Source organism: Cervus canadensis, chromosome 5, assembly GCF_019320065.1.
Source record: "Cervus canadensis isolate Bull #8, Minnesota chromosome 5, ASM1932006v1, whole genome shotgun sequence".
NCBI classification, from domain to species: domain Eukaryota; kingdom Metazoa; phylum Chordata; class Mammalia; order Artiodactyla; family Cervidae; genus Cervus; species Cervus canadensis.
This window is the reverse complement of record NC_057390.1, coordinates 29,792,500-29,818,427: the sequence shown is the minus strand read 5'-3', so window position 1 is coordinate 29,818,427 and position 25,928 is coordinate 29,792,500. Positions and strand designations below refer to the sequence as shown.

The following is a 25,928-nucleotide window of genomic DNA, read 5'->3' as shown; positions in this document are numbered from 1 at the left end:
CCCAATGTCCTGCTTTTATATTGTTCTTAAAATATTCACTAGTTAGAGTGCCCTCAGACAACTAGATTTATTAACATGCTACATCCTCAGTCGTGTCCGACTTTGCAATTCCATGGACTATGTAGCCTGCCAGGCTCCTCTGTCCATGGAATTCTTCAGGAAAGAATACCGGACCAAGTTGCAGTTTCCTACTCCAGGGGATCTTCCTGACCCAGGGATCAAACCTGCATCTTCTGCACTGGCAGGAGCCTTCTTTACCACTGTGCCACCTGGTAACACTAAATATCAAACACCACTCTTTCTATCTACCCCACAGGTTGCTGTGAGAAGCAAAAGACAATGTATAAGAAAATACTCTGGGGACTTCCCTGGTGGGTTAGTGGTTAAGAATCTGCCTTGCAGTGCAGGGGACATGGGTTCAATCCTTGGTTGGGGAACTAAGATTATACCTGCTACGGAGCAACTAACCCGGTACGACAACTGTGGAGTCCATACACTGCAACAAAAGATCGCACATGATGCAGAGAAATCCTGCAAGCCACAACCAAAACCCCAAGCAGACAAATAAATATTTTTCAAAAATACTTTGAAACATATAAAGCACTGTGTTAATTAACTGCAAGCTATTTTCCCCAGTGCAGTACCACCAAGGATACTATATCCATAATGGTCTAGAAGACTATTCGTGACTCTATGGAATGCAAACATAATCTAGTGCCTTATATAATGCAAAACACTGTTTATAGAATGCAATACACTATTTATGAGAATCTAAACAAAGTTTCAAACCAAGACCAGTTTCTTTTCTATTACCTCTTCCTTCTTATGTTTATGTTTACTAGCATATAAATTCCCATTTTCTATCTATATAAAATGTTATAGGAGAGAAGATCCTATTTTTAGAGAAAAGGATTTATTTTTACAGCAATTCAAAATATCATCTTCTGTTTGACCTGAGTATATTGAAATTGTTACTGAAAAAAAGTCAAAGGTGTAAATATGCATTAGTCATCAGGGAAATGCAACTCAAAACCACGAGATACCACTTTATACTCACTAGGATGGCTAGAGTCAAAAAGTCAGATAACAAGCATTAGTGAGAATGTGAAGCAATCTAAACCCTCATACACTACTGACAGGAATGAAAAAACAGTACAGCCATCCTGGAAAATAGTCTGATAGTGCCTTAAATTATTACTGTAAGACCCAGGAGTTCTACTCCTAGGTGTATACCATGAGAAATGAAAATATATATTCACAAAAAAACCTGAGTATTTATAGCAAAATTCTTCATAAGAGCCAAAAGTTAGAAAAAACTCAAATGTCACTCAGCAGATGAATGGATAAGCAAATTGTGGTATATCCATTCAAAGAACTAATATACATCAATAAAAAGGAATGAAGAACTGTTACTAGCCATGATATGGATGAATCTTGAAACACTGTGTGGTAGAAGAAATCAGCTATAAAATACCACCTATTATCAAATTGTTTTCATATAAAACTCCAGAATAGGGACATCTACAGTGACAGAAAGTACATTAATAGTGCCTTACTACTGAGGATGGGAAGAAATGGAGCAGTATGGGAGTGAAAACTAAAGGGAATAGGCTTTCTTTCTCAGGTGATGAAAATTTTCTAAAACTGACTGTTAACAGTTTCAAACTGTGGGGCTAGAGAAAACTCTTGAAAGTCCCTTGGACAGCAAGATCAAACCAGTCAATCCTAAAGGAAATCAACCCTGAATGTTCATTGGGAGGACTGATGCTGAAGCTCCAATATTTTGACCACCTGATGCAAAGAGCTGACTCACTGAAAAAGACCCTGATGCTGGAAATGATTGAAGGCAGGAGGAGAAGGGGGTGACAGAGGATGAGAAGGTTGGATGGCATCATCGACTCAATGGACATGGGTTTCAGCAAACTCCGGGAGACAGTGAAGGACAGGGAAGCCTGATGTGCTGCAGTCCATGGGGTCACAAAGAGTCGGACATGACTGAGCAACTGAACAATAACAATGGCTACACATATCCATAAATATACTAAAAATCACTGAATTGTACACTTTAAACAGGTAAAGTGTATAGGACATCTTCAACTCTCCCTTGTCAACTCTCATATCCAGCTAATCACTAGATTCCAATGACTCTTTTTTCTTTTTCTTAATTTTACTGAAGTATAGTTCATTTACAGTGTTGTGCTAATTTCTTCTGTACAGTGAAGTGACTCCGTTTATACACACACACATATATATTCTTTTTCATATTCTTTTCCATTATGGTTTGTCATGGGATATTGAATATGGTTCCCTGCGCTATACAATAGGACCTTGTCATTTATCCATCCTATGTACAATATTCTATCTCTGTTAATCCCAAACTTCCAATCCTTCCCTCCACTATGCCACTCTTTGGCAACAAGTCTGTTCTCTACATCTGTGAGTCTGTTTTCATCTCATAGATAGGTTGATTTGTGTTGTATTTTAGATTCCATACATAAGTGGTATTATATGGTATTTCTTTCTCTGTCTGACTCACTTCACTCAGTATGACACTCTCTAGATCCATCCATGTTGCTGCAAATGGCATTATTTCATTCTTTTTTCTGGCTGAGTACTATTCCATTGTGTGTATGTACCACATCTTCTTTATCCATTCATTTGTAGATGCACATGCAGGTTGTTTCCATGTGTTGGGCTATTGTATTGTAAACAGTGCTTTTATAAACATTGGGGTGCATGTATCTTTTCGAATTACAGTTTCGTCCAGATAAGTGCCCAAGAGTGTGATTGCCGAATCATATGGCAACTCTAATTTTAGTTTTTTGAGGAACTGCCATACTGTTTTCCATAGTGGCTATACCAATTTACATTCCCACCAACAGTGTAGGAGGGTTTCCCTTTTCTCCACACCCTCTCCAGCAACTGTTATTTGTAGACTTTTTAATGATGGTCATTCTGATTGGTGTGAGGTGGTACCGCACCGTAGCTTTGATTTGCATTTCTCTAATTTAATTAATGATGCTCATCATCTTTTCAGGTGCCTAGCTGCCATCTGCATGTCTTCTTTGGAGAAATATCTATTTAGGTATTCTGCCCATCTTTGGATTGCATTGTTTTGTTGTTGTTCAGCTGTAGGAGCTGTTTGGATATTCTGAAAATTAAGCCCTCATCAGTTTTTTTTTCTTTAATTTTACGTTTTTATTGAAGTATAGTAATTTACAATGTTGTGCAAATCTCCGCTGCGCAGCAAAGTGACCCAGGTATGCACACACAGACATTTCTCTTTTATATTCTTTTCCATTCAGGTTTATCACAGAATATTGAAACTAGTTCCCTGACCTATACAGTAGGACCTTGTTGTTTATCTTTTCATTTTATTCATGGTTTCCTTTGCTGTGCAAAATCTTGTAAGTTTGACTAGGTCCCATTTGTTTATTTTTGGTTTTATTTCTATTGCCTTGGAAGACTGACCTAAGAAAACTTATGTCAGAGAATGTTTTGCCTATGTTCTCTTCTAGGAGTTTAATGGTGTCTTATCTTATATTTAGGCCTTTAATCCATGTTGAATTTACTTTTGTATATGGTGTGAGGGTATGTTCTAACTTCACTGATACACATGCAACTGTCCGACTTTCCCAGCACCACTTGCTGAAGAGACTTTTTTCTCATTGTATATTTTACCAAACATACGAAGAACTTATACCCATCCTTCTCTTTCAAAAGACTGAAAAGAAAGAAATATTCCCCAAAACATTCTATGAAGCCACCATCACCCTGATAACAAAACAAGACAAAGACACTACCAAAAAAGAAAACTTCAGGCCAATATCTTAGATGAATACAGACACAAAAATTCTCAACAAAATATTAGCAAACAAAATCCAATAACACGTAAAAAAGACCATACACCACAACCAAGCTGGATTCATCCCAGGTGCACAAGGATGGCTCAATACACACCAATCAATATGATATACCACATTAACAAAAGAAAGGACGAAAACCATGTGATCCTCTCAATAGATGCAGAAAAAGCATCTGATAAAATTCAACACCCATTCATGATTTTAAAAAAAAAACCCTTATGAAAGGAGGTATAGAGGGAACATATCTCAGTATAATGAAAGCTATTTATGACAAACCCACAGCCAATATAATACTCCACAGTGAAAAGCTGAAAGCCTTCCTGCTAAAATCTAGAACAAGACAAAGATGCTCACTCTCACCACTTCTCTTGAACATAGTAATGAAAGTCCAGTGATTCTTCCATCATAATCTCTAATTCTTCTATGTTCTATGCTGCCATCTTTAGTCTGGGCTCTGTTACTTTATGTACCATCCCTGTTCTTCTTACTATTTGCCACTTCCAAATTAACAAAGCCAGTTTTTAAATCCAATTGAAACTTTCTCAATATCATCCTTAGAGGGCTAATGTCCACCAAATCAAGTTTGAATTTTCCCTACCAGGATTCTGGGTTTTCCAATGTGCTTCAACCTCTGTCCCCCACCCAGCCTCATTTCCTAAAATATTCAAAAGGAAAACACTTTATTCAAGGCAGAGTTGTCTCTTCACTGTTCCTTATAATTCTACATGCATTCATTTCTCTGCCTTTTATCAGGCTATTCTACTCTCCTGAATGCCTACTCTCCACACTTATCTATATCCCACAAATCATTCAAGACCTATTTAAAAGCCCCACATCACCCAGGAAGGATTTGTGGAGAACTACAAATGATTTCTTGCATTTCCTAGCCACTTCTAGGACTTAACTGTCTGTGCCACTTATCTTAGCATTTGATTTACATGCCACTCATCTTGATATTTGATTTATATGCCATGTATTTTAGTATTTGATTTGTCACATACTTTAGCTTTTGATTTACCTACCATCTTATTGTATGCCATTCTATTATTCCATACAGAAACACCTTGCTTCAATAAGATTGTCAGCTCTTTAAGACAAGGACTAAAGTCCTTTTTGGTATCATGGAGACCACACAGCACAGAGTTAGACCCCAAATACCCCTCAAATTTATAGAATTAATTATCTGTTTGAGATTAATTTAACTGAATAAAAACTCATCATAGAATTTCCTATCATTTTGCTTACTTTCTCCTATAAATGCAATTAATCAATCCAAAGTCTAAAAGGTGAGTACAGTACCTTATCATACTGACAGACAATTACATTATCCATGTCAAACAGGTCTGGCACATCCTGCTCACTAACATCATCTCCAGAATTTAAAGGGTCCTAAAGATGAAAGATAGTCACATTAATGAATTTTATGATACTTTGAATTTTTTAAAGATAGAGGGACATATTCTGTCTCTCCAAGTGCAAAGAATAGTACTGTGCTTAAAAGTCAAACAGCCTGAGTTTGACTCCTAGTTTGGCCACTCAGCAACCACAAGACTGACCTTTTTGACAAGTTATTAAAACTCCTCACATCTCAGTTTTCTCATTCGCAAAATGAGAACAGGAGTAAGAGCCACAGGGCAGTGCAATGTTAAATAACAAACGGCAATAAGATTTAGTGTGGTACCCGGCACATATGTAAGGACACCGTAAATGACAGCTAATAACACTTATGCTTCTTAATTATCACATTCCACAAAAATTTCACGGCGTATATTAGGACTAGAGCAGATACATTATGCTTCTACCCTGGCTGCCTTCTTTACTTTCACTCCCATCCCTTCGAACTCCCATTATCTCTAGTTAAGACTAACAAATATAGTAACTGATTCCTAAATACTTAATACTGATTTACATTGCAGCTTACGGTCAAAAGTTTAAATACAAGTACAAATACAAGTCTCACTTTAAAGACTAAAGACAGCATTGATCTGAATTGTCATTCCTCTTGGTTCCAAAGTATATTAAAGCACAAATGCTATAAATTTTTAAAACTTTCAACTCAAAAATAATCCTTACTTCTTCCAGGTCTATCTCAAGGTCTCCATTATCACTACTGTTCACACTTGAATCTTCATTTGATACACTGCCAGTTTCTTCTTCAGGTACCTTCAGGTCTCCTGCATCAATAATCCCTAGCAATCCATTCTCATCTACATCTCTTGTATTTCCTATTTCATCATTGGAAGATGTATCTCCAGTTCCACCTATTTGAATTATCTCATTAATGTCATCATCAGCTACCTGAATGCTTAAATCCATCTGAGAACTGGAATCCTAAAAATAGAAAGAAATGCAATAAAGTTTTTCAAGTCAAAGGAAGTATACAAAACACTGAATTAGCAAAATATAAAATTACATAAACATTTCATAAGTGGCTTCTTAAAATATATTTCTCCCTGGTCAGGTGATGTTCCCTAATTTTGAATTTTAGTACACTGCTAGCATTTCTATGTAATATGGGGATAAATTTATATTTAAATTGTAAATAAACTCACAGTCATACATAGACAAAAATTGGTTGTCTGCTTTCAGGTAATATTTATCAGTTTTTATATATTTCTAATTAAAAAAAGATATGCAACAAGCAACAAAGGTTTACTGTATAGCACAGGGAACTATAGTCAATATCTTATAATAACCTATAATGGAAAATAATTTCAAAATTAACATGTGTATATGTATAACATGTGTCACATACACAAAAAAGAATTCTACTTTTTGCCAGTTTTTCTAAATGTCCTATGGACATCTAATAACAACCTATGAGATACAAAATTTTAAATATATTTGTGTATGATATGATTAATATAAATTAAATAAATCTATTACATTTAAATTATAAATGACATCATTTCAAGATGCTCCTATTCTTATTTTTTTATGCATTTGATAAAACATTCTCAGAGAAATGTTCATATGTCTCACTATGATTATATATTTTTTTCTTTTCCCTTCTATTTCTTTATCTTTGTTGTTAAGGTGTCTAATGGTTTATGATATCTATCTTCTCGGTGAACTGTACCTTTTATTATTAAAAATATTCACCTTTGTTTCATTTAAAATAAATAATTTTTTTAAAAAACAAAGCCCAGAAAAAAAAAGTATCAGCTTTTATACAAACTAACTTAAAATTAAATAATACCTCTAACGTTTGAACTTTTATTTTAAACAATAATTCAATGAAGTAGAAAGGACAACTGACATCACATTTAATGGATAAATAAAAAATATAAAGGACTGTACTAACTAGAATAAGCCAAACACTAAAAGAAAATATAAATCGAAACTGACAGAAATGAAAAGATTAACAGACAAATCCACAATTATAGTTGGAGAATTCAACATTCCTCTCCATAGTAATCAATTTAAAAAGTAGCCTGAAATTCAGTAAGAATGTAGAAAACCTGAACAACACAATGAACCAACATAACCTAACTGGCATTTACAGAAAACTCTACTTCCAAAGAGCTGAATGCACATTCTTTTCAAAAGCACACAGAATGTTCACAGGAAGTATCATATTCTGGGCCATAAAACAAATCTTGACAGATGTAACACACACAAAGTATGTGTTCACTTAGCAAAATTAATTATACCAGAAATCAGTAATAGAAAGATCTGGAAAATCGTCAAATATTTACAAATTCAACAACACACTTCTAAATACCCATGGGTCAAAGAATAAGTCACAAGAAAAATTAAAACATAATTTTAACTGAATGCAAACAAAACCATGACATTTTAAAACTTGAGATGAACCTAAAGCAGTGCCTAGAGGGAATTTTATAGCATTAAATGATTATATAAGAAAAGAAACAAGTCTCAAATCAGTGACCTAAAATTCCACTGTAAGAAACTACAATGAGAAGACCAAATCAACTCACAGCAAATAAGGAAATAATAAAAAGGAGCAGAGTTTTTACATGAAATTAAAGTTGATATCAGTTCAAAATAGACTGTTAACAACTTTAACCACAAAGAAAGTATAGAATACACACAAAAGAAATGAGAAAAGAATCAAAATGTGTCATTACAAAAAAATCAACTACACACAAAAGAATACAGTAAGGAAAGAAATGAAGGTCAAAAAAGCTAAAAGACACAGAAAATAACAAAATAGCAAGAATAACTCCTCCTCTATCAGTGATTAAATGTAAGTAGATTAAACTGCCTAATCAAAAGTAACAGTTTGGCAAAATGGATACCAACAGTGCCCAGCAATATGCTGTCTACAAGAGACTCACCCTAAATCGAAGGACACACACAGGTCAAAAGTAAAACTATGGAAAAAGACATTTCAGGCAAATAGTAACCACAAGGGTTGGGGAAACTATGCCAACATTAGACAAAATAGACTTTAAGCCAAACACTGTTAAAAACAAAGAAATTATATTATGATAAAAGGATCAATTCATCAAGGAAATATAACAGTGACAAACCTATATGCACCAAACATCAGAGCTCCTAAATATATGCAACAAAAAGGGAGAAATAGCTCTGCAATAATAGTAGGACATCTCAATACTCCACTTTCAATAATACAGAACCACAAGACAGAATATCAATAAGAAAATAAAGAACTTACACATGACAGACTAATTGCACCTAACAAACATAAACAAAACATGCAAAACAGCAGGACACACATTTTTCTCAAGTTCACACAGAACATTTTCCAGGATAAGCTGGTAAGTTAGGTCCAAAAAAGACTGAAATCATACAAAGTATCTTTTTTGATCACAATGGAATGAAACCAGAAACAAAAGCAGAAGGAAAGCCGGAAAATCTACAAGATACAGAAGTTAAACAACAGTCTAAAAAAAAAAAAATCAATGGATCAAAGAGGAAATCAAAAGAATCAGAAAATTTTGTCAAAAGATTAAAAATATCTTGAGACAAATGAAAACACAACACACCAAAACCTACGGGGTGCTGCAAAACAGTGCTCAGAGCGAAACTGACCGCTGTAAATGTCTGCATTAAAAAAAGAAGAAAGACCTCAAATTATTAATAATAATCTTAAGGAACTAGAAAAAGACGAACAAATAAAGCCCAAAGTTAGTAGAAGGGAGGAAATAATACCAAGTAAAGCAGAGATAAAGAAAAGGAAAACAATAGAGAAAATAAAATCAGGAGTTATTTCTTTAAAAAGATCAATAATATTGATAAATATATGACTCAACTGATAAAGAAAACTAAAATCAGAAGTAATGAAATTTTACTACTGATTTTACAGAAATAATAAGAGTTATAAGAGAATACTATGACGAATTGCATGCCAACAAGCTGGATATCCTAGATGAAATGAACTAATTCCTAAAAACACACAACCTACCAAGACTGAATCATGAAGAAAGAGAAAATATAAACAGTCTTATAACCAATTATGAGATTGAATTAGTCATCAAAAATCTCGCAACAAAGAAATGCCCAGGACCAGATGGCTTCACTAAAGAATTCTACTAAACATTCATATAACCTCAATCCTCAAAAATCCTCAAGAAGGGAATTTCCTAATGGTCCAGTGATTAGGACTCTGAGTTCTCACTGCAAGGGCTAGGTTCAATCCCCAGTCAGGGAACTAAGATCCCACAAGTAGTACAGCACAGCCAAAAATAAAAAATAAAAATCCTCAACAAAATACTAACAAAATTCAATAGCACATTAAAAGGATCATACACCATGGCCAAGTCAGATTTATTCCTGAAATGCAAAAGTGGTTCAAAATGTGAAAAATTAATATTAATTAAATTAATCAATATTAACACATTAACAGAATGAAGAGGTGGAAAAAACTACACAATCATATAAATTAATGCAGAAAAATCTGAAAAATTCAACACCTTTTCATGATTTAAAAGAATTCAAACTAGGAAAAGAAAGAAATTGCCTCAACATAATAAATGCAAACTATGAGAAGACCTCAGTTAATACAATGGTGAAAAGAAAGCTCTTCCTTTTCATCCAAGGTGCCCTGACCACTCTTGCTACTTCTATTCAATATATCCTAGCTAGGGCAATCAAGCAGGATAAAGAAATAAAAGGCATCCAAATTGAAAAGGAAGAAGTAAAACCGACTCTGTTTGCAGATGACATCTTATTATGTACAAAACGCTGAAAGTTTCACACACACACACACACACACACACACACACACACACACAATGTTAGAACAAATTCAGCAAAAGGTATAGGATACAACAAAAAATGAAAATCAATTGCATTTCTATACATTAACAACCTGAACACAAAGCAAGCAATTCCATTTACAATACCATCAAATAGAATGCTTAGGAGTAAACATAACCAAAGAGGAAAATGACTTGTTCACTAAAAAATACAAAACACTGCCAAAAGAAGTTGAAAATGACACAACTAAATGGGAATAAATTTCACGTTCAAGGATTAGAAGAGTTAATATTGAATATTAAGATATTGATACTACCCAAAGGCATCTAAGCGGAGAAGGAAATGGCAACCCACTCCAGTGTTCTTGCTTAGAGAATCCCGTGGACAGAGGAACCTGGTGGGCTGCTGTCCATGGGGTCGCACAGAGTCGGACACGACTGAAGTAACTTAGCATGCATGCAAAGGCATCTAAGATTCAATGCAATCCCTATCAAAATCCAAATGACATTTCTGGTATAAATGGAATAATCCATCTTGAAATTTACATGCAATCTCAAAGGATGTTGAAAAACAAAAACAGTCTTGAAAAAGAAGATATAAGCTGGAGGTCCCACATATCCTGACTTCAAACCTTAATGTAAAACTACAGTAGTCAAAACAGTGTATTTGCAGAACGAGAGAAAAAAGACCAGTGGAACAGGGAACCCAGAAATAAACTGTCACATATATGGTCAAATAATTTTCAATAAAAATAACAAGACTGTTAAACAAGGAAAGAACAGTCTTTTCAACAAATGCTAAGAAAAGTAGATATCTACACGCAAAGGAATGAAGCTGAACCCTTACCTTACACCATATACAAAAATTAACTCAAAATGGATTAAAAACTAAAACATAAGACCTAAAACTGCAAGACTCAGGAAAAAAACCATAGAGGAGGATCTTCATGACAGTGAATTTGGGAATGGTTTCTTAGATATGATACCAAAAGCACAGGCAAAAAGAAAAAAATAAATAAAACAGACTTCATCAAATTTAAAACTTTTGTGTATCAAAGGATACCATCAACCAAGAGAAAAGGAAACCCACAAAATAGGAGAAAATATCCGCAAATTATGTATCTGATACAGAGTTCATATACAGAATATATTTTTAAAACTCTACACTCAACAACAGGGTGGATGAAGCACAAGCTGGAAACAAGATGCTGGGAGAAAAATCAATAACCTCAGATATGCAGATGACACCACCCTTACAGCCAAACGCAAAGAGGAACTGAAGAGCCTCTTGATGAAGGTGAAAGAGGAGAGTGAAAAAGTTGGCTTAAAACTCAACATTCAGAAAACTAAGATCATGGCATCTGGTCCCATCACTTCATGGCAAATAGATGGGGAAACAGTGGAAACAGTGACAGACTTTATTTTCATGGGCTCCAAAATCACTGCAGATGGTGACTGCAGCCATGAAATTAAAAGATGCTTTCTCCTTGGAAGAAAAGTTATAACCCACCTAGACAGCATATGAAAAAGCAGAGACATTACTTTGCAGACAAAGGTCCATCTAGTCAAAGCTATGGTTTTTCCAGTGGTCATGTATAAATGCGAGAGTTGGACCATAAAGAAAGCTGAGCGCCAAAGAATTGATGCTTTTGAGCTGTGGTGTTGGAGAAGACTATTGAGAGCCCCTTGGACAACAAGGAGATCCAACCAGTTCATCCTAAAGGAGATCAGTCCTGAATATTCATTGGAAGGACTGAGGCTGAAGCTGAAGCTCCAATACTTTGGCTGCCTGATGTGAAAAGCCGACTTATTAGAAAAGACCCTGATGCTGGGAAAGATTGAAGATGGGAGGAGAAGGGGACACCAGAGGATAAGATAGTTGGATGGCATCACTGACTCAATGGACATGAATCTGAACAAACTTTGGGAGATAGTGAAGGACAGGGAAGCCTGGCGTGCTGCAGTTCATGGGGTCACAAAGAGTCAGACACAACTTAGTGATTGAACAATAATCATAATGGCAGGGTACATCTTCTTTAATTCTTAACAGAAATTGAATCTAAGTATCTCCCATAAAGCAATGACAATGATTATTTATTACCTAACCATGTACAAGATCATCCCATGCCACTCTACTCTTACCTGGGGTGAAATATATCTCAACATATTTTAACAAATACAAAAAAACAGTATTTTGTTAAATTGGCTTTCTCCTATAAAGAAATAAAAACATCTCATCAGGCCAGTTCAGTCACTCAGTCGTATCCAACTTTGCAACCACATGAGTGCAGCACGCCAGGCTCCCCTGTCCATCACCAAACCCAGAGTTTACTCAAACTCATGTCCATTGAGTCGGTGATGCCATCCAACCATCTCATCCTCTGTCTTCCCCTTCTTTTCCCGCCATCAATCTTTCCCAGCATCAGGGTCTTTTCAGAGTCAGTTCTTCACATCAGGTGGTCAAAGTATTGGAGTTTCAGCTTCAACATCAGTCCTTCCAATGAATATTCAGGACTGATTTCCTTTAGGATGGACTGGTTGGATCTCCTTGCTGTCCAAAGGACTCTCAAAGAGTCTTCTCCAACACCACAGTTCAGTTCAAAAGCATCAGTTCTTCGGTGCTCAGCTTTCTTTATAGTCCAACTCTCACATCCATACATGACTACTGGAAAAACCATAGCTTTGACTAGACGGAACTCTGTTGGCAAAGAAATGTCTCTGCTTTTTCATATGCTATCTAGGTTGGTTATAACTTTTCTTCCAAGAAGCAAGCGTCTTTCAATTTCATGGCTGCAGTCACCAGCTGCAGCCACCACCTGCAGCGATTTTGGAGCCCAAAAAGTAGTCTGTCACTGTTTCCACTGTTTCCCCATCTATTTGCCATGAAGCGATGGGACCAGATGCCATGATCTTAGTTTTCTGAATGTTGAGCTTTAAGCCAACTTTTGCACTCTCTTTCACTTTCATCAAGAGGCTCTTTAGTTCTTCACTTTCTGCCATAAGGGTGGTGTCATCTGCATATCTGAGGTTATTGATATTCCTCCCAGCAATCTTGATTCCAGCTTGTGCTTCATCCAGCCCAGCATTTCTCATATGTACTCTGCATGTAAGTTAAATAAGCAGGGTGACAATATACATACAGCCTTGACATACTCCTTTCCCAATTTGGAACCAATCTGTTGTTCCACATCCAGTTCTAACTTGTTTCTTGATCTGCATACAGATTTCTCAGGAGGCTGGTCAGGTGGTCTGGTATTCCCATCTCTTAAAGAATTTTCCACTGTTTGTTGTGATCCACACAGTGGCTTTGGCATACTCAATATAGCAGAAGTAGATGTTTTTCTGGAACTCTCTTGCTTTTTCGATGTTGGCAGTTTGATATCTGGTTTCTCTGCCTTTTCTAAATCAGCTTGAACACCTGGAAGTTCTCGGTTCATGTATTGCTGAAGCCTGGCTTGGAGAATTTTGAGCATTACTTTGCTAGTGTGTGAGATGAATGCAATTGTGCGGTAGTTTGAACATTCTTTGGCATTGCCTTTCTTTGGGACTGGAATGAAAACTGACCTTTTCCAGTCCTGTGGCCACTGCTGAGTTTTTTTGTTGTTTTTTTTTTCACTGCTGAGTTTTAAAATCTGATTAAGAGGTATTCATTTAGAAGTATCATATAGTGACTCAAAAAATATATGCTCAATTAACTAAATCATCAATTCAAATAACTATCATCAGTATAATAATTTATCTTAGAGGAATATCAGAATGGAGGTGGAATTTTCTAATGTCCCAATAATTCTAATGGGTGTCCCAAGTGGCACTAGCCCGGGAGAGGTAAGAGACGCGGACTCCACCCCTGGGTCAGGAAGATCCCCGGGAGGAGGGCATGGCAACCCACTGCAGTATTCTTGCCTGGAGAATCCCAACTACAGACACAGATATTAGTAAAATATACCTCTCAGTGCACAGAGGACATATCAACATATCTTTTAACTACATTATGACAGATACATGCTTAAGGGGCTATGATGACACAGAAGAGATACATCCAAATTAATAATAAAAGGGGAGTTGGTAGACAGAAAGGTATTAAAATAAGATTTCTGGAGAAAGTAACAAATGGCCAAGTAGGAATTAACCAAAAGAAAGGACGGTGGGAGAAAAATCCAGACACAAAGCCGAGGGGATGGAAAAACCAAAGAGAGGCAGGAAACAACAAAGTCAGCACAGCTAACTGCTCACAGCTTGTTGTTCCCAATAAAGCAGTAGGTATGAAATGAAGGAAGAGTCAGAAAGAAACCAGCAGAAAACAACATGGAGGTCCTTGTACGCCACACTAAGAGTGCTGACCTAATCAAAGGAGACTGCCAGGTATTTCTCAGCATAGACAGGTTTACTCAGAATCAGCAGAGATTTGGGGTGTGCAACCATGGCAAGCTATGTGCAAGTCCCCTCGAGGGAAGAAAGCTTATAGAAAGAAGGAAGTGGGGAAAGCTACAGTAAATGAAGATCCCACAGCTTTTCATTGGTTAAGTTGTCAGGACACAAGAGGGGTCCGTCTAGCTGGGCTCTGCCATTGTCACTGGCTGTGAAGAGTGCCCCCTGCAGGTCTCCCAACTGTATTTAATTGAGGTTTGTATTAATTTTTTTTCACAAGGAGTTTAAATTTTATCCTGCAGCTTGATGGGCAGGCAGTAACATGGCAAGCGGGCTGCATGCTGGGTAAATCTGTGGTAGCCAAGAGGAGCAGAGATCATAGCTAATGTGAATGAGTTCTTACCATGTGCTAGGGAGTATGCTGCTGAGCACTTCACACTGATTTTCTCACATCATCTTCCCACCATCCCAATTCCATGGTAGATACGATTATCTTTACTTACAAATGAGGATATAGCAACTTGCCCAACTCACATAGTTACTAAGGGATATAAAAGGAATCCAAAATATTTCTCATCCCTGAATCTTTTAACCTATAGGATGGGTGGATTGGGAAGAGTGGAAGAAGAACCCGCAGAGACCATAAGGCTAGTAATTAGTTAGAAACTATATTATCCCAAGTGAGAGACAATTAGGGCAATAGATGGAGAAGAGGGAATACAGTCCAGAAATACTTGATTTTAAAGGATGTCAAAAATCATACGATTCAGTCTTTAAAAGGAATGAAATTCCTATATATGCTACAACATGAATGAACCTTAAAAATGTGCTAAGTAAAATAAACCTGTCACAAAAGCACAAATATTGTATGATACCATTCACAAGGTACCTAGAGTAATCAAATTCATAGAAACAGAAAGTAGAATAGAAGTTACCAGTAGCTGAATGGAGGGGGTAATGGGAAGTTATTTTCTAATGGGTACAGAATTTCATTTGGGGGATGATTAGAAAGTTCGAGAGATACACAGTAGTGATGGTTGCACAACAATGTAACATACTTAATGCCACTGAACTGTACACCTAAAAAATGGTTAAAATGGTAAATCTTATGTTATACAGTGGACCTTGAACAATATAGGTTTGAAATGCGCAGGTCCATTACACATGGATCTTTTTCAATAAATATGTACTACAAGATTTGTGATTGGTTGAATCCATGGATACAGAGGGCTTCCCTTGTGGCCCAGCTGGTAAAGAATCTGCCTGCAATGAGGGAGATCTGGGTTCGATCCCTGGGCTGGGAAGATCCCCTGGAGAAGGGAAAGTCTACCCACTCCAGTAGAGTCAGACATAACTGAGCGACTTTCACTTTCATGGATACAGAGGACTGACGATAAACTTATACGTAGATTTTTTCACTGCAGAGAGCTCAGGGTCCCTAAGCCCTGTGCTGTTTAAGAGTCCACTGTATGAAAAGAGAACAGACTCTATATGATTTCAATACTTTCAGTTCAGTTCAGTCACTCGGTCAAGTCCCAACTCTGTGACCCCATGGACTGCAGCACGCCAGGCTTCCCTGTCCATCACCAACTCCCAGAGCTTACTCAAACTCATGTCCATCAAGTCGGAGACTGAAGCTCAAGAGAATAACAGGATTGGAAATGCAGTTATCAATAAGAAGATCATAGTTAAAACCATGATATTGCATGAGACTGCCCACGGAAAACATGAACTAAGAAATGAGCTGAGGATAGAACCTTTAGGAAACAGGAAGGGCAGATAAAGAAGAGTCATGAAGGAGATAAGAGGAAGCAGTCAGAAAGGTAAATATTTAAAAGAGAAGGTAGCAGAAATAATATTTGGGAGAGGGACAAGGAAGATGGTGGGGAGAGAAGCAAGAGATGAAAAGGAGCTGGAGAAGATACACCATCATACCCACTTCTCTCCTACTTTTGGGAGTTACAATGAAAATCCGAGTTCCTCATTTTCTATAGCATTATAAGATTAGAAAACAAAATTCCTCCACTGAGGAAAAACTTAACATAGTAATATACCATAATATGCACCTTAAAATAGGAGCACGTCAAAAACTGTCAGGAATATATTTTATGCAACAGTAATGATGTTAACCTACATAAAAACTTAAGATCTTGGCAGTCTACACAGGAAAAGCAGGCTAATTGTACACAAAGGGCTAACTGTAACTTGTTTTCAGCAATAAGAATTTCTGAAAAGCTACTTATAGTTATTTATAAACTTTTTTGAAAATTATACTAGTATAAATTTTACCAGATTACTATTTTAAGATATCCTATGGAAAAAATTTTTAAATGTTATATTATGGTGACAGAAGCTATTAAAAACTCCATATACATCTCTGATAGCTCTAAAAGTTATGAGGCTGGTTTTATGCCCAATTTACAGGCAATCACTGAATTTTAAAGAGCAACATTACATAGTTTGCTTTTAAGAGGCAAACCTGGAATTTGAACCTGTTGTGGCTTTAAAGCTTAAGCTCTTAACCACTACCCTCTAAACAATCCTTGCTTAATCTTCCTTAACTAATCTACTTCTCCATATCAGAACAAAGTACAAGATGACATCTAATAAGTGACAGTAGAATAAGTCCTTGAATCGTCACTCCAGAAATCTTCAAAGTTCAGAGTCCAGGAGGAAAATGCCTCTAAAATTATAAGTGATGAAAACACTTACAGTCATTTTCTCTCAAAACCAACTGTTTCATAATTAGGAATTTATCATTTTCTTAAATCTTATACGGTTTGTGAAAATATGATAAAAAATGCTCAAAAAGTATTTTACCCTTAACGTGTGTACTTATAGTCACTCAGTTATGTCTGACTCTGCAACCCTATGGACTGTAGCCCGCCAGATTCCTTTGTCCGTGGGGATTCTCCAGGCAAGAATACTGGAGTGGGTTGTCATTCCCTCCTCCAGGGGATCTCCCCAACCCAGGGATCAAACCCTGGTCTCCCGCATTGCATGTGAATTCTTTACCATCTGAGTCAATAGAGAGCCCTTAATACATTATGCCAAACTAAACTAAAAACACTGGCTAAAAGATTTTGAACAGGCTTCATCAAACATCTGAAATACTCTAATAATAAGTCAAATGGTTTCTGATAAACATGTTCTTTGTTCGTTATCCTTCATCGTACCCTATAGTATACCTTGGGCTTCCCGGACTCAATAAAGAATCCGACTGCAATGCAGGAGACCTGGGTTTGATCCCTGGGTTGGGCAGATCCCCTGGAGAAGGGAATGGCTACCCTCTCCAATATTCTTGCCTGGAGAATTCCATGGACAAAGGAGTCTGGCAGGCTACATACAGTCCATGGGGTCACAAAGAGTCAGACATGACTGAGTGACTTTCTCTTTCTTAGTAAACCTTATCCTATACCCTTCCCTTCTATCTAAAAGTATTAAGGTTGCACTTAACTACTACATTGCTACAGATGTGTACAGCAGTTCTAAAGGACTACTAAATCATTAGTCAGAGACACAAGTTTTCAATTATTTGTCATTTGTCACTAAATTGTATAAGTGGAGTTAGCTGTAAGACATTTTACATTTGTAAAAAGATAACACAAGATTTTTTAATTTTACCATGCAAAATTCTCCATGAATCTTTTTGCAATCACTATGAATTCCTTGGAAATTAGTAACATGAACCTATTTTTAATATGGAAAGTTAATTAGGAGCCATTTTTTAGTGGTTTGAATTCCAAAAGAAATTAGTATTTTAGCAGAGAAACAAAATATCTACTAGAAAGATACTTCCTCATGCAGAGAAAACTTTCATATGGAAATTTAGGAAAATTCTGTAGAACAGAGTGACTAAGTACAAAGGTAGAACAAGAAATAAGACTTTGGATCTCTTTTGAACATTTAATGAATTACCTCAAAATACTCATTTAGTTACTAGGATGCACTTCTGAATCTTAAATTTTATCTGCACACAAAAACAATCTTCACAATGTAAGGGAAACATAAAACAGATTAAAAAGTGAAAGTTGCTCAGTCATGTCCAACTCTTTGTGACCCCATGGACTATACAGTCCATGGGATTCTCTGGGTCAGAATACTGGAGTGGGTAGCCGTTCCCTTCTCCAGGGGATCTTCCCAAACCAGGGATCGAACCCAGATCTCCCACATTGCAGGCGGATTCTTTACCAGCTGAGCCAGCAGGGAAGCTTAAAACAAAAGCATTTTCTTAAAAAAAATATTCTAATTCATTCATCAAAACTGACAGTTTAGAAATGCTGAGCATGAATACTTTTAAAAACTGACAGGTGTATTTAAAGAAAATAAAGAAACAATCTTTTAAATGAAAAGGCAAATCATACTTTTGAGTAATGTTACAGTTCACCAAAAAAAAAAAAAAAAAAAGCCACTCAGGACATCTAATCACTGGCTACTGTTTATATCTTAATACCAGTAAGTTAAACATAGAACTACCTTCTCCGAGACAGGTAGGCTGCTGGGCTCCTCTGTATTTCCTGGCTGCTTTACAGAACCACATCCACACATCCTGTTTTTAAGAACACGAGGCTGAGCCTCAGGCACGTGCTGGCGCTGAGCTCCCTGAGGGCCAGTGGAAAGGGGCCCAGGCAGATTTTGAGTCATGCGAGCGGAAACTCGGAGCACTGGCTCCACAATGGAATCTGCCTGTGAGACCTGTGGAGTAAACACAACACCTGGAAAGCTGCTGTACCGAGAGCTCACCAGCTGATTCAGTACAGCTTCAGATATGATTTTACGCTCATTTCCAGGAGCTACAAGAATATCACTGGTAGGGTTTTCTAAATGTTTCCTATCCATTGTCTCAGAAGGAAGAACTATAGGTTGCTGGAGCACAGTTTCCATTCTCGGTGATTTTTCAGTAGTTGCTTGAACAGAACATGGGTTTAATTGTGGAATGCTGGTCTGTATTATTGACGGCTGCCCAAGTAGCTGAAATACTTGCTGAACTGGATGCTGAAGAACACTTGCTCTTTCAGAAGTCTGCGTCACCATAAATGGTACACTGACTTTATAAAGGTGAGCTTAAAAGGGAGAAAACGAAACTGTAAGTATAACAGAATCCTAATCTCCTTTAAAAAAACAATCTCATGCACAGGAGGCCAGGAGGAAATATATCAATAGGTTAATAGTGGTTATCTCTAGGAGTTTTTCTTTCCAGATTTTTTTGTGTGTCTTCTACCATAATAATGTATTACTCTTATTTTGAAAAATTAAATATATCTTGCTTTAACTCTAGCCTTTTCCCACTATTGCCTATATGGCACATTTTGAAACATACACAGGCCACCAATATTTATTCCATGAGCCTTTCCCACTGTGTAATAAATTGCAATGTTAATAACCTAAATTGGGATTTTTAAGAAACTTAGTCATGAAGAATGTATACTTTAGATATAAGATACTGAACAACCATAAGACAAGGCTGTCCAAAAAGGGTTTAATAATTTCAAAAGTTAACAAATTTTCCCCTTCTTTCCTTAAAATAATACTAAAAGGAAGAAAGAAATTTACTCTTTGAGCACTGAATCAGCTGCTTTGCTTAAACTCTGTAATGACCAAAAAAAAAAAAAAAAGATATGATTCTCTTTCAAATAAAGAAACCATTCTCTGAAAAGCAGACACAAGTTAAACCTCCAAATTTTTCAAATATTCTGATACAATCTCCAATAAGAAAGGAGGCAAAGGTTGATAAATCTAATCTTTAGTTTTTCTTGAGTAGACCTAGCTGGGACATGTGTATAAAAATTCAGGGAACTGACTTAAACTAGAGAAAACCTACACAAAGCATCTTATACAATGTTGGGAAAGAGAACTGGAAGTGAAATGTGGGGACAAGTTTAGTGCCTGTCTTAATAGAGAGGCCTAGTGCTTTTTGTGGTAGATTGCTTTCATAACAACTACTATTTATTATTACTTTTAAGCAAGTTTTCTCAAAAGTTCCTGTAACTTCAATGACTTGTGGTATAGTAAACTTAAAATCATGGAAGTTAATATCCAGGAGTCAGTACCAACGCTAGAAACAAAATATCATTAAGACTATACTCTTACCAGGTGCAGTCTGCTGTGTCACACCCACCGGGACATGAACAGGATAACCAGGAAAAGCAAAGCTTGCGCTGGAGTTTGAGGTGCCCTAGATATGAAAATTTTATATTAGAAAGCTAGAAAGAGGCTTTACTTGAAACTTTTTTCCTGATCTCATACAGGATACAAAAAAATCTGATTAAGGTCAATAGGACAATAGCAACCCAACATTAGGGCTGAGTTCTCTTCAGTAAAACAGCTTTTTAATATTTGATGTAGATCATCCATTAAAAATAAAAGGAATTTCATCCTATGGCTATTAGCAATGAAGTCAGTAAGTCTTCATAAATAACATGAACACTAACTCATAAAATCTGCCCACAACATAGCTTTAAAATGGGCACTGATCCTCAAGATGTCAAATATAAGAACCACAGTTGTTTATAGGAGTCCTCTAGTCTGTAGGTTGATCACTAATGTTATTTTAAAGCAGATAAAAGTGTATCATTTTTATTTTGGAATAATTAAACCTTAGGGTTTTAAAATTTTTTAAAAACTAAATGAACATATAAAGAAATATGTTTGCCTATCTGACATGCAAAAATTTTAAAGACTGATTAATATTACCCAATGTTGCTAAGAATATGATAAAAATCATATTCTCTCACACCACTGCTTATATGAGCATATATGGTACAATCCTTCTGGAGGGCAATTTTACAGTATATACCAAAACTAAAAACATGCATTATCTTTCACCCAGAAATTCTATTTCCAGAAATTGATCCCAATTACCTGATTATCACAAACACACCAAAACATTATCTACAAGTATCACCAATGTAATGCTATATTAGAAAAATACTAACAATAATTTAAATGTCCATAAACAAAAGACTGGTTAATTAAACTGTGATACATCCACTAAGGCTAATCAATATTTACCTGGCATTGAAAGGGTCATCTATATTACTAAGTTTAGAAAAAGAAATTACAGAAATAGTCCAGAGAATGATCCTACTTTTACTGTGAAAATTAATATAACTTTCCTTAATGAATAAGTCTAGATGGATATATGTCATACAGTTAAAACAGCTAACTTTGGGACATAATTCTGTAGGGCCCTATGACTTTTTACTTTATAAATCTGATTTTACTCTTTGTGTGTGTGTTAGCTGCTCCGGTCAGGTCCAACTCTTTGCAACCCTATGGCCTGTAGCCCACCAATCTCCTCTGTCCGTCGAATTCTCCAGGCAAGAATACTGGAGTGGGTAGCCATTCCTTTCTCTAGGGGGTACTCCCGACCCAAGGAACAAACCTGGGTCTCCTGCACTGTAGGCAGATTCTTTACCATTTGAGCCACCAGGGAAGCCCATCATTAATGAGGAGAACTTATTTACAAGAATTTCAAAGATAGAAATAGTTCATTGGTTTCCTATCAAAAGCAGCAACATTCTTTCTAAAAATTATGGTAAGGACTATGATTTTTGTTTTTAAAGAAGAAAGAAAAATAAATGGTCCACTAAGTGACTCAGCTATAAAGCACTTGCCTGCCAATGCAGGAGATGCGGGTTCTATACCTGGGTGGGGTAGATCCCCTGGAGAAGGAAATGGCAACCCACTCCAGCATTCTTGCCTGGAGAATCCCAAGGACAGAGAAGCCTGGAGAGCTACAGTCCAAGGAGTCGCAACAGAGTCAAACACAACTTAGGGACTAAACAACAACAAAAATCTTGTACCCTAGAAAGGTAACTCATGGGCTGAAAGAAAATGAAGAACAGTTCAGTTCAGTCGCTCAGCTGTGTCCAACTCTTTGCAGCCCCATGAACCACAGCATGCCAGGCCTCCCTGTCCATCACAAACTCCCGGAGTTTACTCAAACCCATGTCCATCAAGTGAGTGATGCCATCCAACCATCTCACCCTCTGTCATCCCCTTCTCCTCCTGCCCTCAATCTTTCCCAGCATCAGGGTCTTTTCAAATGAGTCAGCTCTTCGCATCAGGTGGCCAAAGTATTGGAGTTTGACTTTCAGCATCAGTCCTTCCAATGAACACCCAGGACTGATCTCCTTTAGGACGGACTGGTTGGATCTCCTTGCAGTTCAAGGGACTCTCAAAGAGTCTTCTCCAACGCCACAGTTCAAAAGCATCAATTCTTCGGCGCTCAGCTTTCTTTATAGTCCAACTCTCACATCCATACATGACCACTGGAAAAACCATAGCCTTGACTAGATGGACCTTTGTTGGCAAAGTAACGTCTCTGCTTTTTAATATGCTGTCTAGATTGGTCATAACTTTCCTTCCAAAAGTAAACGTCTTAATTTCATGGCTGCAGTCACCATCTGCACTGATTGTGGAGCCCAGAAAAATAAAGTCAGCCACTGTTTCCACTGTTTCCCCATCTATTTGCCATGAAGTGATGGGACCAGATGCCATGATCTTAGTTTTTCGAATGTTGAGTTTTAAGCCAACTTTTTCACTCTCCTCTTTCACTTCATCAAGAGGCTCTTTAGTTCTTCTTCACTTTCTGCCATAAGGTTAGTGTCATCTGCATATCTGAGGTTATTGATATTTCTCCCAGCAATCTTGATTCCAGCTTGTACTTCCTTCAGCCCAGCGTTTCTCATGATGTACTCTGCATATAAGTTAAATAAGCAGGGTGACAATATACAACCTTGATGTACTCCTTTTCCTATTTGGAACCAGTCTGTTGTTCCATGTCCAGTTCTAACTGTTGCTTCGTGACCTGCATACAGGTTTCTCAAGAGGCAGGTCAGGTGGTCTGGTATTCCCATCTCCTTCAGAATTTTCCACAGTTTCTTGTGATCCACACAGTCAAAGGCTTTGGCATAGTCAATAAAGCAGAAATAGATGTTTTTCTAGAACTCTCTTGCTTTTTCAATGACCCAGCGGATGTTGGCAATTTGATCTCTGGTTCCGCTGCCTTTGCTAAAACCAGCTTTAACATCTGGAAGTTCATGGTTCATGTATTGCTGAAGCCTGGCTTGGAGAATTTTGAGCATTACTTTGTGAGCGTGTGAGATGAGTCCAATTGTGCGGCAGTTTGAGCATTCTTTGGGATTGCCTTTCTTAGGGATTAGAATGAAAACTGACCTTTTCCAGTCCTGTGGCCACTGCTGAGTTTTCCAAATTTGCTGGCATATTGAGTGCAGCACTTTCACAGCGTCATCTTTCAGGATTTGAAATAGCTCAACTGTGGATCATATATCATCTTTGGTTGCTGTTTAGTTGCTAAGTCGTATCCAATTCTGAGACCCCATGGACTGTAGCCCACTAGGCTCCACTGTCTATGGGATTCTCCAGGCAAGAATACTAGAATGAGTTGCGACTTCCTTCCCCAGGGGATGTCCCTGATCTAGGGATGGAATCTGCATTTCCTGCAATGGCAGGTGGATTTTTTTTACTACTAAGCCACCAGGGAAACCTTAAAAAAAAGAGAGAGAAATAGTTCTATTTTTCCCCACCTGAAAACTAGTCAATTTTCTATATCTAAGTTTTAAATTTTATCTTCTGCCCCCATATCCTAGGGGGAAAACCTACCTCTATTATACAAAGGTAAAAAATAACCAAAATATTCCACTTAAATAAAAGGAAGAACTATGATGTGCCTCAACGCTAGGAGGGAAAAAGTCAGAAAATACAGCATATCAAAATCATCTACTTAGGAACCACTAAGTATAAAACATTATACAGTGTATTAAAACTCCATACAACGTAACTTTAGAAATTTCCTATTCTTGTAGGTACAGCCTTGGCAGATGCTAACAGATGCTCTGGAAAATAGGAAAAGCTGGTAAGAAAATATTACACCTGAAACTCCTGAATTTTTCCGACACCTATGTTATAGAAGCTATTTTTGTCTTCCCATCCCTTACAACATCCTTCCTCATTCAACTAAAGTTTTACAAATTACATCTCTGCCCAGCCTTCGGCCACCATTCACTAAAACTGGGGCATCTCTTTTAAAAATATCTTAAATAAGCTACATACCAGTTCTGCTGCGGCAAAACTGGGAAGAGTTCTACCAGCAGGAATAACTAACGATGCTGTATAGAAAACAAAATAAACATTATATAGTCATTAGATTTTACCAATTTAATAAAATTGCCCTAAGTATACCATATTTTTTTAATGCTTTCCATCACTAACATTTCAACCATGATAAATTCTATACTTTCTGATTCCAAGTGAGGTAAAAATAGTTAATCATATCTTTTCCCAACAATTTCAGATAAAGACTTTACAACTATTTTAAGTATCAAAAGAAAATCCCATTGCAATCAAGTATACTGTACTATAGAAATCCATAAGAAAACAGCTAGATTGTCTTTAGGAAGTCAATGTACCTCCATCACAACTTTTCATAGAGGAAAAAAGTAATTTTATGGCATGTTTCCAAGCAACTATACTTTGAGCAAAAAAAACAAAAATGTAAACTACCATAAACCATTCTAAGTTTTAATAGGTTCAAAAGAAATTTCAATTCATTTATTTCATGAAAATTTATTTATAGTACTTTAGTCAAGTAATTATGCAGACACAGATGCACAGTTTTAAGAGTAAATCTAAAAGAACATGTCTCCTGAAGTCTCTGCAGGACTTCAGGTAAACTGCGAAGAAAAATATGACAATAAATTCTTAGGAGAACACCAACTCAACCTGCATTAAACATATGATTTCATTTATCTTTATTTGCACCAATTTCCTATGCTAACTGTCCCTTTGGTTATTATACATCTAAAAGGTTGGCCAAATGGTTTTAAATGCAATCGTTTAAAAATAAGTCTAAAAAAATCACTACAATATTGTAAAGTAATTAGCCTCCAACTAATAAAAATAAATGGAAAAAAAATTTTTTTTAAGTCTAAAAAAGAACAAAATAATGTCATTTGCAGCAATGTGAAAACCTAGAGATTGTCATAGTGAGTGAAGTCAGACAGAAAAAAACAAATATATAATATCATTTATATGTGGAATCAAAAAAAATGGTACAAATGAAGTTATTTACAAAATAGAGTCACAGATAGGGAAAACAAACTTAGTTACCAGGGTGGGAAAAGGTGGGAGAAGGATAAATTGGGTGATTGGGAATAACATATACATGTTACTACATATAAAATAGGTAATTAATAAGGAGCCACTGTATAGCACAGGAAACTTCTCAAAACTCTGTAATGACTTATCTGGGAAAAATGAAAGTGAAAATGAAGTCGCTCAGTCGTGTCTGACTCTTAGCGACCCCATGGACTGCAGCCTACCAGGTTCTCCCATCCAAGGGATTTTCCAGGCAAGAGTACTGGAGTGGGTTGCCATTGCCTTCTCCACTATATGGGAAAAGCATCTAAAAAAGAGTGGATATATGTATATTTATAACTGATTCACTCTGTTGTACAGCAGAAACTAACACATTTTCAATCTACTA

General features: G+C 36.6%; 1 protein-coding gene across 1 annotated transcript in view; it reads right to left on the bottom strand.

Annotated features, from left to right (window-relative positions):
* LOC122441658 (stonin-1) overlaps positions 1-25,928 on the bottom strand; it is a 189,835-nt gene that overhangs the window by 74,979 nt on the left and 88,928 nt on the right. Inside the window, exons 6-10 of the mRNA XM_043468519.1 lie at positions 24,497-24,552; positions 20,510-20,594; positions 18,896-19,482; positions 5,940-6,197; positions 5,166-5,255 (exon numbers count right to left, since the gene is read on the bottom strand). Of these exons, the coding sequence (XP_043324454.1) occupies positions 5,166-5,255; positions 5,940-6,197; positions 18,896-19,482; positions 20,510-20,594; positions 24,497-24,552 (1,076 nt within the window). The remainder of the gene's footprint in view (positions 1-5,165; positions 5,256-5,939; positions 6,198-18,895; positions 19,483-20,509; positions 20,595-24,496; positions 24,553-25,928) is intronic.